Source organism: Balaenoptera acutorostrata, chromosome 11 (assembly GCF_949987535.1).
Source record: "Balaenoptera acutorostrata chromosome 11, mBalAcu1.1, whole genome shotgun sequence".
NCBI lineage: Eukaryota > Metazoa > Chordata > Mammalia > Artiodactyla > Balaenopteridae > Balaenoptera > Balaenoptera acutorostrata.
This window is the reverse complement of record NC_080074.1, coordinates 52,742,794-52,759,272: the sequence shown is the minus strand read 5'-3', so window position 1 is coordinate 52,759,272 and position 16,479 is coordinate 52,742,794. Positions and strand designations below refer to the sequence as shown.

The window sequence follows — 16,479 nt, the reverse complement described above, 5'->3', positions numbered from 1 at the left end:
TGTGCTCCCAAGGCGGTGAGGGAGGATGGGAGAGAGAACTATTTTTTGCAAGTCTTTTTGATTGCATGTGAAATGTAGAATGGAAATGAGCCTGTCTGTTTTTTAATTTTTTTTTCTGTACAGGCTATGATGTTCTAGTGAAGACCTATACTGGAAAAAAAATTAAAAACAGGGAACTCTTAACTTCGTCAGACGTTTCACATGCAATCAGATAGACTTGAAGTTAAGTAACTTTCTCTTCCACTGTTGTCACTTGATGATGGCAGTGCCTTTAAAACTTCTCTTTTTACTCATATGCTTTGCAAGTAAGAAAATGCTTTTTGGATCAAGACATGTTTTGAATATTTCCCTAAACTCTAGTCTTTATGGGCCACATTAATACAAAAGTCATTGCTCTTGTATTTGCATTACATTTTGAAGTACTGAGGAGTACTCTTTAGTATTATTTGCTACCCTTAGAGAATGCTGATAAAATGACTATCACACATGTATTCAACAATTAAAAATTTGTAACCCACAAGTAAAAGAAATGTAAAATGTGGTTTCTATCTTACAGAGTTCATTCAGGTGAGTGTATCATCGGATGAATGTAGTGATAAAGCTCTCTGTTGTCACCTCTCAAGAAAATCATGCAGCCTTACAGATTACTTAATATCAAAGGCTAGAATTTAAAATCATATTAATAGACTTTAGATGCTGTGGGAAATACATTTACTCCCATTGACTTACAGTGAGAAAACATTGGCATATTTCCCCTTTAATTTTAAAACTGCCTTATTTCTCAGCTGCCCAATTTTCCCTCTTCCAAATCAGAATCTACATTTTATCTTGGCTATTTTGCTTTGTTAAATTAGCTAATCCCATTTACACGAAAGACTCTTTGATTACCACCTTGACATTGTACATATTTGATCACACTACATCTATCAGCTTGTCTGGATGGAGTTCTCTTCCCTATTTGAATCTTCTCTGGCCCTGTGACCCTGTAGATGCTGTTTCTGCAAATAATGTGAGCTTTCCATATCCCAATTATAATTGGACCTAGTCAATGTAGGTGGGCAAAGTTTAAGAGTGTTAATGTCTTCTTTGTTAACTCTCTTTACACAAAACTTTGCATATATTTTTACTATAAGACTGCACATTGTATTGATTGTTTTTCTTATCTTTCCTGCTACAGTATGTGCTCCCCTAAGGCAGAAACCTTGACTTATTCATTTTTAACTTTCCAGTACACATCACAGTTCTTAATTCACTGTAGATGTTTAATAAATAGTTGTAGAAGGTATGAATTAATATTAGGCTCAACAGTTTATGTCTTCAAAGAATTTATAATCTGGGAAAATAAAGCAGAAACAACTGACGACATTTGAGAATAATTGCAATATATTATATTAGCTCATGTAAATAGTACCCTGCAGGGTAAATACACTAGTACTAAGGATATTCAGATGGAAGATCAGAGTAGGGGTGAATTTATCAGGATATGTAGACTTGGAAGGAAAACTTCCTTGAAAATATTTTCTTAGTTTATCTATTCAAACCTTCAGTATGGAAACCAGAAGGCCAATTTTATCATTCAACTATGCACCACTAAAACATATGGTCTTGTTTAATTCACGAAGTTTAAAATGGTGTGTTGCCTTGGCATGCTTATACGTCCATTAATGTTAATTAGAACTCTGTGCATGCATCAATAGAATATAGCTGAAACTGCTCTGTAGAACTGTCTTATATGAAGTAATAGAAAAACAGCAAGAAGGCATTAAATGTGATTACTACTATGAGAAATAAAGGTATGATTTTTCTCACATATAGAAAAGAAAACAAATCCTTACCTTAAAAAGAAACAATTGTCTGCTTTCTGATTCCTAAGACCTAGAGTTTTTGTTTTTTGTTTTCCTTTGTGTTATATTTAGGACTTAGAGGACAGATGAAATTAAACTGAACCTAAATGTAAAAATCAAGAATGTTTTTAAAAAATGGAAACTAAGTTGAGGTACTAATTTTATACTTTCTTTAGTTATGGATGTCCCCTGCTACCACCTGAAGCGGAGAGTTAGTGAATTGTCTCCAAAGGGTAAAAACATTGTTTGGCCAAAGGATTTTGCTCTCTAGGCCTATCAAAAATTCATCACCAAAGAATGTCTGTTGAGTATCTTACACATGACTCCAGGTTGGGAATGATGATCTATAGTCTGAAAGGGATGACATTAAATACATAGAGCAAATTAGCAGAGACCGCATGTCTAATTCTGTGTTCAAGGTTCTGCCAGACAAATACTCTCTGAGAGCTCTTTTGAGTATAGCACTTGGCTTAAAGGATTTCACTTGGAAGAAAGGAAGGTAATGTCAGACAATGTCTGTGCTAAGATATGCAATTGTAAATTTCCAGATGTAAAAGCATATTCTTTCTTTGTTGTTTACCTACTCCATTCATATTCAGGTTTTAGTACTTGCGTTGCAATTACTTGTCTCCATCTCTACCACTGGAGTATGAACTTTTTAGTGTATTCATCTCTTGCGTTGGCCATTTCCACTGGGTGTTCAGAAAGCTCTCCTTTCCGATAGCAGCATGGTCAACTTCCTCTCCTCCTTAAGGCAGGGCGGTGCTCAAAAGTCACCTCCGTGAGTCTTACCTTGACCACTCTATTTAAGGTTACAGCCCTTACTTCTAGCACTCCCAGTCTTCTTTGCCCTGCTCAGTTTTGCTTTTTTTCCATCCTGTATACTTATCACCTTCTAAGAGGCTATATAGTTTTCTTACTTATTTTCACTGTGTTTTATCTGTCTTCCCCTACCTGTGCTGGAATGGGAGCTCCATGAAAGTAGGATCTTTATTTCGTTCACAGATATATCTTAAGTACTTAGAATAATGCCAGCGTATAGTAGGTGCTCAGTAAGTAATTATTGAATGAATGAATGAGTATTTTACTTAGCACAGTGCCTGGCACTCTATAAACACTCAACATTTTTGATGACTTAAAAAACCAGTAAGAAAAATGTCAGATCAGTGGTCCTCAAAGAAAATCCTGCAGCCCTAGTTTCATGGAAACCAGAGGACTGAAGCCAGAGTGGCATGGCGTCTTAGATTGTATGTTAATCTCAGGAATGTTTTTCCTGTATAAGTCTACGTTGAGAGAAAAAAATCAGAAAAATTGAGCATGCTTTACAAGCATGGAGCTTTTCTTTCTTGTGCTTTGCATTTTTTTCTTAAAGCCTTTGTTAAATTACTAGAGTGCAAAACAAACAAAACACAAGAGAAAAATGGTTCATGGCATATAATTTTATATTCTATTATAAAAATGGACTAGATTTGGCTTTTATAAATGCCCACTTATTTAGAAATTCCTAACACTACTACATCTGGGATAAAAGTTTCTTTAATTTCCCAGTATGACAGACTAATAACCAACTGAAAATTATAATTTATAGTGAAAATTAAAATACACCATTTTTAAATATAGTAGCAAGATATTTCAACATGAACTTTACTGTTTTAACCTAGTTAATTCAAAGCAAAACAAGATAGTCTTATCTCTTACTCACTTATTATTTTGGGAAGATATTTAATAGTTTCATTTTTTCTGATCCTAGGACCAAAATTAAAGTTATGGGATCTTTGGATTTTGTTTTGTTTTGAATTTTCACACTGAAATATAAGATTTATGACTTAAAAGTGCTCTAAGATTTAGTTAACAGATTTGATTTACTTCTAAACAGGACTTTAAAAAGCCTTTCAACGTTTTATAGACTTTGTGAGAATCCCGTTTGAACCTTGTCACTGACCCTATGCTGAAGGAATGAACACAGAGAAAACAGACATTGGCTAATAGACAAATGTTTTTACTTTTCTGGATGTACTGTAGTGATTATTACTTTTCTCTCTTATTATCTTAAGTTGTTAGTGATGGTTTTCAAGCTGAAAGTTATTGCATAATTTAAGAAGAAAGAAGAAATTTGTAGCATAAGTTTTCCATGGGCATTGCAGTCAGATAGCCTGGGATTTGAGTCAGTATATCTATTTGCTGTTTGTCCTTAGTAAGTTATATTATAACCTTTCTGAGCCTCAGTTTCCGTATCTGTAAAATGGGTGTGACATCTACCTCCTAGAATTATTGAGAGGATTAAATGTAGTTATGTGAAAGTGCCTAGAAATGTGCCTGGCACATAGTAGGCACTCAAATTTTAATTTTCTTCTCTTCTTTCAATTCTCATTTTAATCATTTTTAAAGATAACTTGTGAGGAAAATACTGTTCTAAGGGAATTATTATGGAAAAATAATTACCAATAAAATATTGCAGCACACTGAAATACCTGATCTGGTTGCCTTTTAAAATACAGTTTTAACTTCAGAATTCACTGTAATCAAAATGATAATATAATACTGCATTTGTTTAGACAGTGTTTGTTAAGTGCTAATTGCTATGATCCTTACAGCAGACCTCTGAGGGTGGTAGCACATAGAGAGACCCATTTGTCTAAGGTCACGTGACTAGGAAGCAGGCAAGGCAGAAAGTGAACTCTAATTCAAGGCAATACTGGCTTTGAAGCAACAATATGGAACAAGCTTTGATATAAAAAGAGACTTTGGGTATATTTTAGCAAATAAATGCCCTTGGATAGGGTTCAAGGTGGGTCTGATATATACCAAAGTTACTCTGTAAGGAATGGTGTTATGATTAGATACCAAAGTGGCAATATTACCCTCTCAAATATGCTTTGTGTTGCGTGTGTATACACATATGCTCACTTGTGGCTTCGAAGTACTCTATTAACCATTTAAATAAAGGAAAAAATCTTTCCCTAACATACTTCTAAGCCAATTTAGGGGTCATTGAACAGATGTCATATAATACTAATGTTAAATTACCCTGTGTAATAAGAAAATTACAGTACCTAAGTGAAGATAGTAAAGGGAAACCATCCAATGAATTATTCTAGAATTTCAAAATGAAATGATTTCTTTGAAATTAACAGTGGCACCACATGACTTTAGAAAAGTGAGTCTGATAGGGAAAAGGGAAATTAGAGACAAAAGTGAAGCCTTTCTGTGTTTATATATGCCAGTTTTGGGTTATGATGCTAGCAGAGCTAATGTAATAGTACAGCTTTCAATTGTCCAGGAAGTGTATTATTATTAAACTATGTGGCAAGAAATTTATTAAAATCTGACTAACTTTTCATTGTTTAGTATTAAATCACAATGGTTGTTTCTAGTCCACATATACTTCCTTTTGCTATTAGGTACACTTTAAAAGCCTAATTATTTTGAGAACATAGTATGACCAAAGAATAAAAATGTACAAAGTTTGACAACTTTAAATAAACACTAGCATTTCTTAAAGAACAAACCTCACTTACAGTTAGGAAACAATATTTATATTTAAGGTTGAAAAGCCAGGATGTAGGAAAATTTTGCTAATTTGGAAGATGACCTTTAAGTGCACCAAAACCAAATAATTTGTAGGCTATGACATAGGGCACATTCCTACAAAATTTGTGTGAATACTGCTTTAGTGGTTCTTGAAAGACAAACAAAGAAAGCTGGAATGAAATCTTTATCCCCCTTACAAATAAGACGGAGACTAACAAAAGAGTACAGCAGCAGTCTTTCAAAGCTTGCCATTAAAACGAGGTCTCTGTAGCACAGCTAATGAGATGGTTCATAGTAGAAAACAATCTGTTTTTAAGAATGTTTAGATCAAAAGTAATTTCTAATCTATGAAATAAAGTTTTTTCAGTACCCTTCATTCACCAGTGAAGCTTTTATGTTTGTCTTATTTACTTCAATCAGATGTTTTCAATTTTACCTTTTTTCCTTGTACAAATCCTTGACATGGTTCGTCAATACTGACCAACAGTTTTATTCTTTTTCTTCAGAAAAGAGAGATTTTTGAGAGAGGCAGAATGAAAAAGAGAGAAACATCTTTGCCTAAACGATTTGCAAGCATCTGTGCTTTAAGCTACTTTCTATGAACACTCCTTAGTAAATGACTCAAGGTAAAAAAGCAGAAAAGCATCCAATGTTAGGAAATTGCAATCCAATACCATGTAATTTAAACCTGCAGTTGCTTCTCTTGTACTAAATGACATACAGATGGGTAGCTTAGTTCTCTCAACTTTGGGAACACAATTGGCCTTTTTGTATGAATGAACATATATTAACAAAAATATTTTAGACAGAATTGTTTAATTCTAATTGTATAGATTTTAATTATCTATGCCATTGGAAAGAATAATTTTAACCAAGTTATTTTGTCATGTTAGATTTGCAATTAATGAACTTTTGGGGACAAAATCCACAAAGACACAACCCCTTCAACATATAAAGCAATAAAAACAAAAAGTTACTTTTAAAGACATCTATAGCGAATTGAGCAGAGACTCACCTATCACAGCCAGTTCTGCATTCAAGTTGTGGAGAGGCTTGTTCTGACAGGACAAACATTTCTCAGGAAAACATTTCTATCTCTTAGAAAATATTAAAAATGTAAGTAGTAGGTATTTGCATAAAGCCTAGTGTAATATGGGGTTCAGTGAGATGAGAGACCAACATACCATTAGTGTGATTTGCCAGCTGTTCCTGTGGATCTTTTCAGGCCAGAGCAGGGCCAACATTCTTTGTGGAAGGTCAGAAGAGGCGCTATTTGACAACCCACAGGTCTACTCAAAGGTGTGTTTTGCTGTTCGGCTCTGGTTTGCTCTTTTGCTGCCTCCATATTTTCTCATAGAGAATCAACCACTCTATCTTGGTGGCCCTGATTCTGGAAGCTGATATCCTTCTTCAATCCCACAATCAGAGTCAGTGGTTAGTTAAGTTTCTCCTGTTTTAATTTCAGTGATCTCATATACGATGACATTAGGTGCCTTAAAAGTAAAAGAAGTAGAAAGCATTTCTATTCCTAAATCATATTTCTTTTATGTTTCAAAACAAATTGAGTTTAATATTTGGGGAACTAAGCAAGCTTTCTTTCAGTAATTTCGTAACATGGTAGGAAATTTTTGCATGTGGTGACATCTGCATGCCTCTTTCGCACTGTGATGGAAAAGCAAAGAAAAGCAATTTTACTGCAGTGAGTAAGGGTTGCCGTGTCTGGAGTTATTGATCATCCCTTGGTACTCATGGGGGATTGGTTCCTGACCCCCCGCAGATACCAAAATCTGAGGATGCTCAGGGCCCTTATATGAAGTGGCGTAGTATTTACATATAACCTATGCACATCGTCCCTTATACTTTAAATCATCTCTAGATTACTTATAATACCTCACACAATGTAAATGCTATGTAAATAGTTGCCTTAGCATGGCAAATTCAAGGTTTGCTTTTTGGAACTTTCTGGAATTTTGGGGGGGGGAATATTTTCCATCGTGTTTGGTTGAATCCATAGATGTGGAACCTGTGGATACAGAGGGCCGACTGTGTTTCTTTTCAGTCATTTGTTCAGGTAAGACAAAATACCCCATATAAGCAGGTATTGTCTGGACGTTTTACTGCGGTCTGTATAAGTTGAAATAAAAGCTAACATTGTTATTAGAATCTAATTAAAATTATTTTACCATTCAAATACATTTAGCCAGTGAAGTCTTTCTAAGTATACTTTATAAAAAGAAAAATGTAGGTCTCTAAATAAAATCACATTCACTTTTGCTTTTCTTTGTCTTTCCTCCCTCCCTATTTTTCTCACTCTTTCTTTGGAACTTCTTGAATCTGCATTAGTGTAAATGCCTTCTCCTGCAGTCTATTAAAAGTTTCTTGCTGCCCATTTAAACATGGTAATATACAGTCTTGCAAGAGATATTTGTTTTTAAGGACTCTTCAGAACCTAGTGAAGCCTCTGACAGAATCACAGAGAATAGCAATTCCTAGCTGTGGAAAGATACATCTTTAGGGTTCAATAAACAAATAGGATAGTATTTAAATCACCCAGGTTGGAAATTGAATGAGGAAGGTTTCAGGCTATTCTACTAAACGAATGAAGAGTTATTGTTTAATATAATATGCCCATCCTCTTATATATACAGCATAAATGCTTATAAATAGAGTTATGCTTTTTGAATTCATTTGAAAAAAAAGAAATTCAAGGTACTGGGAGACGTAAAGGATGTATTCCTACCTTGTGAATGTTCAATGGGTTTTTACTGTCTCATGCCAGCAGCTTTGGCTGTAGCACATTGTCAGTGCTCCAGTGGAATCACCTGAATCTTGAATACCATTCTTTTTAAACTGAAAGAAATAGCCAGCTGCAGTTCAGGTAAGTTTGTCTAGTGTGTTAGGGACTGGCCTGGTCATTGACAAGTGACTGCAGAAGCTGTGCTGTGATGGCCAGCCAAAGCAGTTATTTAGGATTCAAGCTAAAAGTCCTCCTTCTCCCACATCCTCTCTCTTTCCAGGGTCATGTAGGGATAAAAAGAGCTGTAAGGTGGTCTTTTCCCAGCAGGAACTGAGGAAGCGGCTAACACCCCAGCAGTACCATGTCACTCAGGAGAAAGGGACCGAAAGGTAAGGCGAGCTTACGAAAACGCCATTAAGCAAGAGCTAGTTTTCTTCATCCTCCTTATCCCCCCTCCCCACCTTTGAATCCTCTTCCTTGCCATTTAATTTAAAGGATTCTATACTTATTTGCTAAAGTCTACAAATTAGTATCCTTGAAAAGGTTGAAAATGGTATTGCTTAGGTTAAGACTAAGTTTTATTTATTCTTTCCCCCATTTAATGAACACTCTATCTTTTGTAAAGTCACAAGGCTTTTGTTAAGGGCCTGTTTCTAGTTTACTACAAAATGTGTGGAAGTAATAGCGATTTAGGTACATTTTTTGGGAAGACATCAGAGTAAGCAAAACCATGAGGGACATGGCACTTTGCCAGGATACTGAAAATTTGAAGGTGGCCATTGTAAGTATAGACGTTTTGGCTGCAAAAAGAAGGTAGCATAATTTAGTTCCTTTCTACCCCACTCCAATTTCTTTTTGAAGCACATGTGGAGAAAGTATTTATTGGCTCATTTGTGGTTGGAATGTCAAAAATTTTCAATAACTGCCCTCACATGGCTTTGGTCCTTGGAAGTTTGCCCTAAGTCCTGAAAAAAGAGTTTGTTCACTTCCAAGACTGTTTTTAGTGAATAAAGTCTCTCTCAGCTGATTCCAGCTCAAAGGTAACTTGCCAAAGTCCAACCATTTTGTTGTCTAATTTATACCATGGAGCTTGGCATAAGGCTGTAACTTACCTCTGATCCAAATTTATTAATGATGTAACTTCTTGTTTTCATTCATGAACTGAAAGAGCTCTTTACCACACGTGGGGTCTTTGTTAATAGGCAACACTGTCTTCCTGTCACAGTATATACTGTTTACTGAATTTACCAAATGCTGAATCTCTGACAACGTCCACCTTTACTGCACAATGAGTTAGCGATGGACTTCGGTCTTGGTCCAAGACGTCTACCCGTCCTGTTGTGTACATGACTAGCAAAATGATTTAATGCACACAAACAACTAGAGATTAGGTCATTCTTAAAAATTCTGTTTATAAAAAAATTGGACCTCATAAAGAGGGTGAAAGGATAATAAAAACAAGCTGCAGAGCACAGACTTTTTGTTGGGCTAGCACAGCTGATTTGTATTAGCTGAATGACCTCCTAGCCTTTAAGATTGTTAACTTAGAAAAATATTCCCTTAAAGCTGCAATATTCCTTTTCAAACCAAAAAATAAGACTCCTTCCACTGGAAGTGTTGGACCCTTCTGCATTTTCTGGTATATACTCTTGGACACTGTAGAGTAGCAGAAATCTTATGTAATAATGTTGTTTTCTGTGAATCTGAACTACAGGCTTTTGTTTTTTTTTAAATAGGAAAAAAAGTTTTCTAAGCATTACATAACTAGATGGCCTGATTTTAAAAAAAATTTAACCCGCACTAGTTTGGAGTTGTTATATGCACATTTTATTATACAGATTTGAAATGTATTAGTAATGTTCAGATTTCCATATGTTTGGTCTGTTCTCATTTTAGGACAAAAAGCCCTTGAAAGTTTTCTTAGAAAAATGTATTTTAAGCAAATATGTTCTATAAGAAATAATGCTAACTTGTTTAATTAATTTTTTTATGCTCTGTTTATTGTGCATCAGTGCCTTCGAAGGAGAATATACACATCACAAAGATCCTGGAATATATAAATGTGTTGTTTGTGGAACTCCATTGTTCAAGTAAGTATGTTAAAAACCTATGGATATGGACAAATCACATATGGCAACAAACTTGGTATTGTCTGTTCACATTAGAATCTTTCCATTACTAAATTTTCTTATTTCTAATTTTTCTATTTTCCCCCCCACAAAACAAAAGTAATTATTGACTTTCATGATAAACTACCAGTTTGGTAGACTGGCTGATTTCTCGTTATTTGGATCTTTAAAATATCTAACGTTAACTTGTTCATCTTAGTAACCATGGTGCTTAGCAGAGCTATAAAAGAGATTTTGGTGAACATAGAAATGTCTATGTATTTATTGATTTTTCTGTCATCAAGTGATGGCCCTAAATTTATTTATTTGACCATGATGGAAGTTCTCTATGTGCATCCTTCAGATTGAATAATATCCACCAAGTTGATTATTCATACTTCTGCAATGAAGGGCAATAGCTGTATTGAAAGTAAAATGGGAAATATAATAGATATTTATACATATATAAGTAAATTACATACTCTGAGTTTTGCATTAATCCAGAATCTTTATTTTAAAGATCCCAATAGTTTACTATAAAACAGGCCAGTACATAGACTTTTTCAACAGAATAGTTAATTCAGACAGTGTATTCTGGAGATTATGGATCTTATTCAAGAAAGAAAGCTCTTTACTAAAAATTTATTTATGTAGGTGGAGAAAATCCTAGAAGCCCTGTACTTCCCATAGGGATGCTGATTTGGGGGAATAAAAAGACAGAAACCTTAATTGAGAGTAAATGTCATTTATTTAAAACAGAATTACAGACTTCTTAGGGGAAATGAACAAACAAGAATCTGATATGTGTAGCAAGTAAAACATACTTAATATCTCTCCACAAATGTTTCCTTTTGAAAACACTAGCATTTACAGATTTCCCAGAAATAACAGGAAACAGTAGTTTCCTTGAAAAAAAATTTTTTTAAGTTTAAAACCTTTCTTAACTTGCATAAACCTTATTGCACATTAGTGTTGGTTGAGAATCTGTTCTGAATTCTTACGTATTTATTCTTTCTGTTAAAAAAACCAGCCCTTCAAATTGTCACCCATTTCCTCTCAGAAAACACACGTCTTTATATTTCAACACCTTTAGTTTGTGTCATAATAGTTGATATAACACTTAAGATAGTTGCTGAGCCATGTTAAACTTGTTAATATCCCAAATGGTAAAAATTGGCCACATCTCCTTTGCTTTTTGTTTAAGATTCTTCATTTCTTTCCCTATTATGTGATTCAGTAAAGTAGTGGATCTAAGGAAAACTTACTGTTTTAAATAAGAAACAGAACCACTGTAAATGAAGGATTTAACCCATGTGACATCTTGAGTCACAAATAGTAAAAGCAAGACCCTTATCCAAACATAGGTGCTGGTGGGGTTCAGGATTTCATATTTGATGTGATATTGACTCTAAAGGAAACGTTAGCATTCTTGTAAGGAAAGCTTTTTTTTCTAAGTTTTTAAGGAATATAGTTTAATGTTTTTATTCTATATTTTAAAAAAAAAAGTGTGCTTCTCCATACTTGGTTTCTTGTCAGTTCTAGGGGGAACAATATCCCTGCTTTGGCCTTAATTGTAGAATACACTATTCTTTGTCCTGGTGCTGCTTTCTTCATACGGGAGAACTTGAACCCTGGGTGGCCACAGGGCATGGGGCCACAGGGCATGGACAGTTTTGAGGGAAGCAATTTTCTGGTCCTCAACCGCTATACAATACACTTTCCTGAAACTGCTGTCTGTGTCTGAGAGAGTCTGTAGTCGGCCACGTCTTCCTTCCAATCTCCTCTGTCATAGTCGCCCTTCTCCCACTTCACAAAAGATGTCATACCTTCCACCCATCCCAAATTTTACTATGACTTGTTGTCACAGGATAAAATCTTTAAGGCATCAAGCAAAAGGACAGTTCAGGAAGGCATTACTTCTGAAGGAGAGACCCATGAAAGCAAGGCCAAAAAAAAACCAAAACAAAACTGAGAAATATTGAACTGGTAAAAAAGTATTGAAACTACTCTTGGAAAGGCTCAGTCTGCCTGCTGGCTGTCTGCTTATCTGTCTCTCCATCTGTTGTCCGTCTATCCATTTTCTACCAGTCTTGAGTGAGATGTGTGTCATGAAAACATGTATCAACATATTTATTCAAAAATTTTAAATGAAAGTCTTGTGTGTGTGTGTGTGTGTGTGTGTGTGTACAGGAAATAAGTCTGATTTACTTGATAGACAGGACAGTGAGGACTGCCTTTGCAAATTATGTTATATGGTGGACTTCTCCCACTCATTAACTGATCTAGATATGTCACTCTAAGATTTTGACAGAAATATATTTTAAACATGTCTATATACAGAACACCAGATAATTTATCTTTTTTCAATTATTTAAATTTTTGATAAGAAATTTTAGCTGTCACTTTAAAATGTATGAGGAAGTGTGTATCAGTCAGCACCCAATATGGATACAGAAGCCACACAGTAATTTGAACAGGAAAGTTTAATGTAGAGAATTACTATGTGTGACAGAGGATTATGGTGATGAGGGATTGGCTAGTAAGAAGTAAATAGAAATTCTAAAGAATACAAAGATAACAAATATAGGAAGCTATCATGGCCCCTAGGGCTGAGATAGAGCCCAAGGAAGAGCTTTCCCTGCAACCCGCGCCCCCCCCCCCCCCCAGCCTTTCTGGGGCTGATGGCACAGGAGTCACTGGGGCCATGATGTTGTAACTTTCTGGAAATCTGCCTTCTGGAATTTGCTAGAAACCTCGCCTCCGGGGTGCTGGGGAAAGCTCTTTGCTGGGAGGTGTCTCCCTGGGAGCGCTCCACTGCAAAACTACCTGAGGGAACGGCCGCCACGTGCAGCTCACTCCTGTGCCCTGGAGGCGGCCCCTCGCTCCAGAGAAGCCGCGGGAGCCTGTCACCTGAGAAGCAGTGAAAAGGGCTGGGGGCTGGAGAGGCTGCGTATGCTAAGGCGTTGGGTGCTGGGGAAGCCGCCCACGTTGCCAGGGCCTGCAAATAGAGACTCTGCACGCACCGCGTGAGCCAGATGCTTGCAAAGCCGCGGGCGCTGCAGGAGCCTGTTGAGAAAGCATACTGAAACCAGGAAGGAAGAACCTCTTGCTCCTGCAATCCTTCTCCTGTGCCCTCTACTGACAAGGTTTAATATCATGTTAGCTGACAAAGAAAAAAATATTTAAAGGTCCCAGATCCATTTTAGCAGAGCAGGCAAGGAAGATGGATTTAGAGGTGAGAGGCAATAAATAAATTGGTAACTGGCGCAGAGTCTCTCTGTTTTTTTTCAAAATTCTTTTAGGGTTTCGTGAGCAAAAGTTTGAAAACCACTCAGCAGTCTAGTGTATTAATGGCAGCACTATCAGACACCCTCTGGAGGTAGCTGGTTTCGTACTTTGAACACAAAGTGTAGGAAACAATTGAGGTGCGTGTGTGTGAGTGTGAATGAGAAAGTGTGTGGAGTGTTTGTTTGTTAGAGAGGAGGGAGTGAGGCAGAAAAGACTACACAGAGGAACAATGTGAGAAATAACAGTGGGAGGGAAACAGATAAGAAATAAAAAGAAATAAGAAGGAAGTGCTGAGTTTAAAAATGCCCACCATTAGCGCTATGAAAAGGTTGTTTTCCCAACTGCCATTTCTGTTATCTTATTGACACTCTGTGTGTGTGTGTGTGTGTGTGTGTGTGCGCGCGCATGTGTGCAGCATTCACATATATGTATAATTCTCGTCATTTACTTGACTGATATATATATGTATATATAATACTTCCTTACAAAAAAGGCCATTCAAACTTGTACTCTACCCTAAATACACGGCCTCTCAACAATATACTGCTTTTTTACTGCTTACCAAGTACAAGAACCTTATTCACAGGCTGTTTTATAAACCAAATGTGTAATTTATTCCATGGTTCACATTTTCTTCACATTCACAACTTCTACCAAGCTAGTTTATTTCTCATATAATACTACTGACTTTCAGTTAGTAAATTAACTGACAGAAGTAAGAATGTTCTCTCCTCTGGTTATTTGCACTTCTAAACTTTCATGAAATGAATTTGTTGAACATCAGATAAACCAGAAAAGGCATTGGTGAAATAATTTAATTCAGTAAGTATTTTTGACATCTTGTACTTTGCTTTGGCTGACCCTTTGCCAGGTGTTGTGAAACAAAATAAACTTATGAACTATTTTTTTCCTTAAGGTGCTTATAGTTTTGTTGGAGTGATAAGAAAAACACAATAAACAATTACAAAGTGTGGAAAAATAACATTAATGTCTATGTGAATATGACTGTTTGATATGCTTTCATGAGTAATAGGAAGGTATATGACTGCATCAAAGTAGCACCTGTTTTCATGGAGGAGATGAGAACACACTTTACCAGGCAGAGAATATCTGATAGAGAATGCCATATGAGACGAGGAATTAGAGATAGGATCAAAACTGGATTTTTCAAGGACATAATTATGAGACTGGTCCAATAGGAGTGGGGAGGTAAGGTATGTTGGGAGGAATGGAGAAATGGCTGGAGGGTTAAAAAGGACCAAATAAGGAAGACCTGGGATCCCAGAGAAAACACTTAAGTTTCTGCTTGAAATTCTTTAAGCCTTGGCATCCTTTCCTCCAGGAAGCCCTATCTGAAACTTCCGGGTTGAACTCTAGTGTCCTTCATCTCTGTTCCCATAGCACTTTGTATGCACTTCCGTCATTGCATTTCCTGCTTTGTTCTGTAATTATCTGTTTATGTGCCTGTTTGTCCACTAGCAAGTAAACTCCACAGTTGCAAGGCCATGCCTTAGTCGTATTTATACCTCTAGTCCCTGGCATGTAATAATCACTAAATATTTGTTTGTTGATCAGATGCATGTCTGAACGTTGTGAGACAGGTTGTGGAGAGACTTTGAATAAGACAAAAGCATGATGAAAATGGGAATTAAGCCGTAACTAGTTCACAAGATAGATTTCTGGAGCTGAAAAGAGAAGGAAATAGGGCTTTTACAGCTTCAGTGGGAACTTTTTTCCTTGTTAGCTGATAAACCTCAACGTTATCCATGTGTAATCAGCTCCTGATAATTTTAAGACTTTCAAGAACCACATAGGATAGTTTTTATTTTCTATACATTTACTAATAAGGCCTTGCACTGAATTAATAGCTCATTTTACACAGGTTCACTAATGATGGTGATGATAATAATAATGGTAATAATAATAATAATAATAATAATAATCAAGAGCTAATACTTACATAGCACTTACCTCTTGCCAGGCATGGTTCTAGGTGCTTTATATATATGAACTCCTTTAATCTTCACAACAACACGTTTTATAGATGAAGAAACTGAGAGGATAATTGTCTTGTGAAGAACATACAGACAGTGTACAAATGGATTTAAAATGGTAACACTCAAACTTTTAGGAAAGAATAAAGTTAAATAATTATAAGAAAATAAAGTTTTAATATTTTGTTTTGGTCACTTGAATCTGGTTATTTTACTCAGCATAATTGGAACAAATGGAACACACATACACACACACAGACACAGACACACAGGCACACACACCTCAATTCCTTAAAAAATTTGCCTTTGTCATAGTAAATATTTAAGTTGAAAATTGAAGACCATTCCAGTCTAGGGAGGGCTGAACCAAAAGTGAATAGATCCATCATGGTAGATCATTAAGAAGAACTCAGCTTCAGGCTGGTTGTTACCCTTGGGGAAGTCCCTTGGAATCCTGACAGGAAGATGTAGCCAGTATTCAGGAAGCCATCAGGCCATGCAACATCTGTAAAGTAGGGCAGCAGCTGGATTCATGGGCTGGATTCTAGTTATTAAAATTGGAATGCCATTTTATTTTCACTATTAACCCCCCATTACATTTTCTCAAGTAGCTGTGTTCCAAATTTTTACCACTTTTTTTTTGAATTCTCTCCCTACTTTTCTGAGAAAATTGAGGCCACCTGACATGAGCTATCTTAAATGTCTTTCCTTCTACCTTGAAATTTCTTTGTATCTTCATTTTTATCAAACAATCAAAACGAGCACAGGCTAAAAGCAACTGGTGGAACCAGTTGAATATTAGCCCAGATGTGTGACCTCAAATTCATCACCTATAAAATGGGGAAAATAAAACCAAACAGGTGTAAGAACTAAATGCAGAAAAATGCCTAGTATATGGCAGGTATTCAACAATGTTAAGTTCAAGTAGGCCTGACCAAGTTTGGGGAACGTATCATACTATCACAACAGCCTAAGAA

The 16,479-nt window shown here is 36.0% G+C and overlaps 1 protein-coding gene across 2 annotated transcripts in view; it reads left to right on the top strand.

Annotated features, from left to right (window-relative positions):
* MSRB3 (methionine sulfoxide reductase B3) overlaps positions 1-16,479 on the top strand; it is a 160,976-nt gene that overhangs the window by 41,556 nt on the left and 102,941 nt on the right. For both annotated transcript variants that reach the window (XM_007179754.3, XM_007179755.2), the window contains exons 3-4: positions 8,393-8,501; positions 10,125-10,202. In XM_007179754.3, the coding sequence (XP_007179816.1) occupies positions 8,393-8,501; positions 10,125-10,202 (187 nt within the window). The remainder of the gene's footprint in view (positions 1-8,392; positions 8,502-10,124; positions 10,203-16,479) is intronic.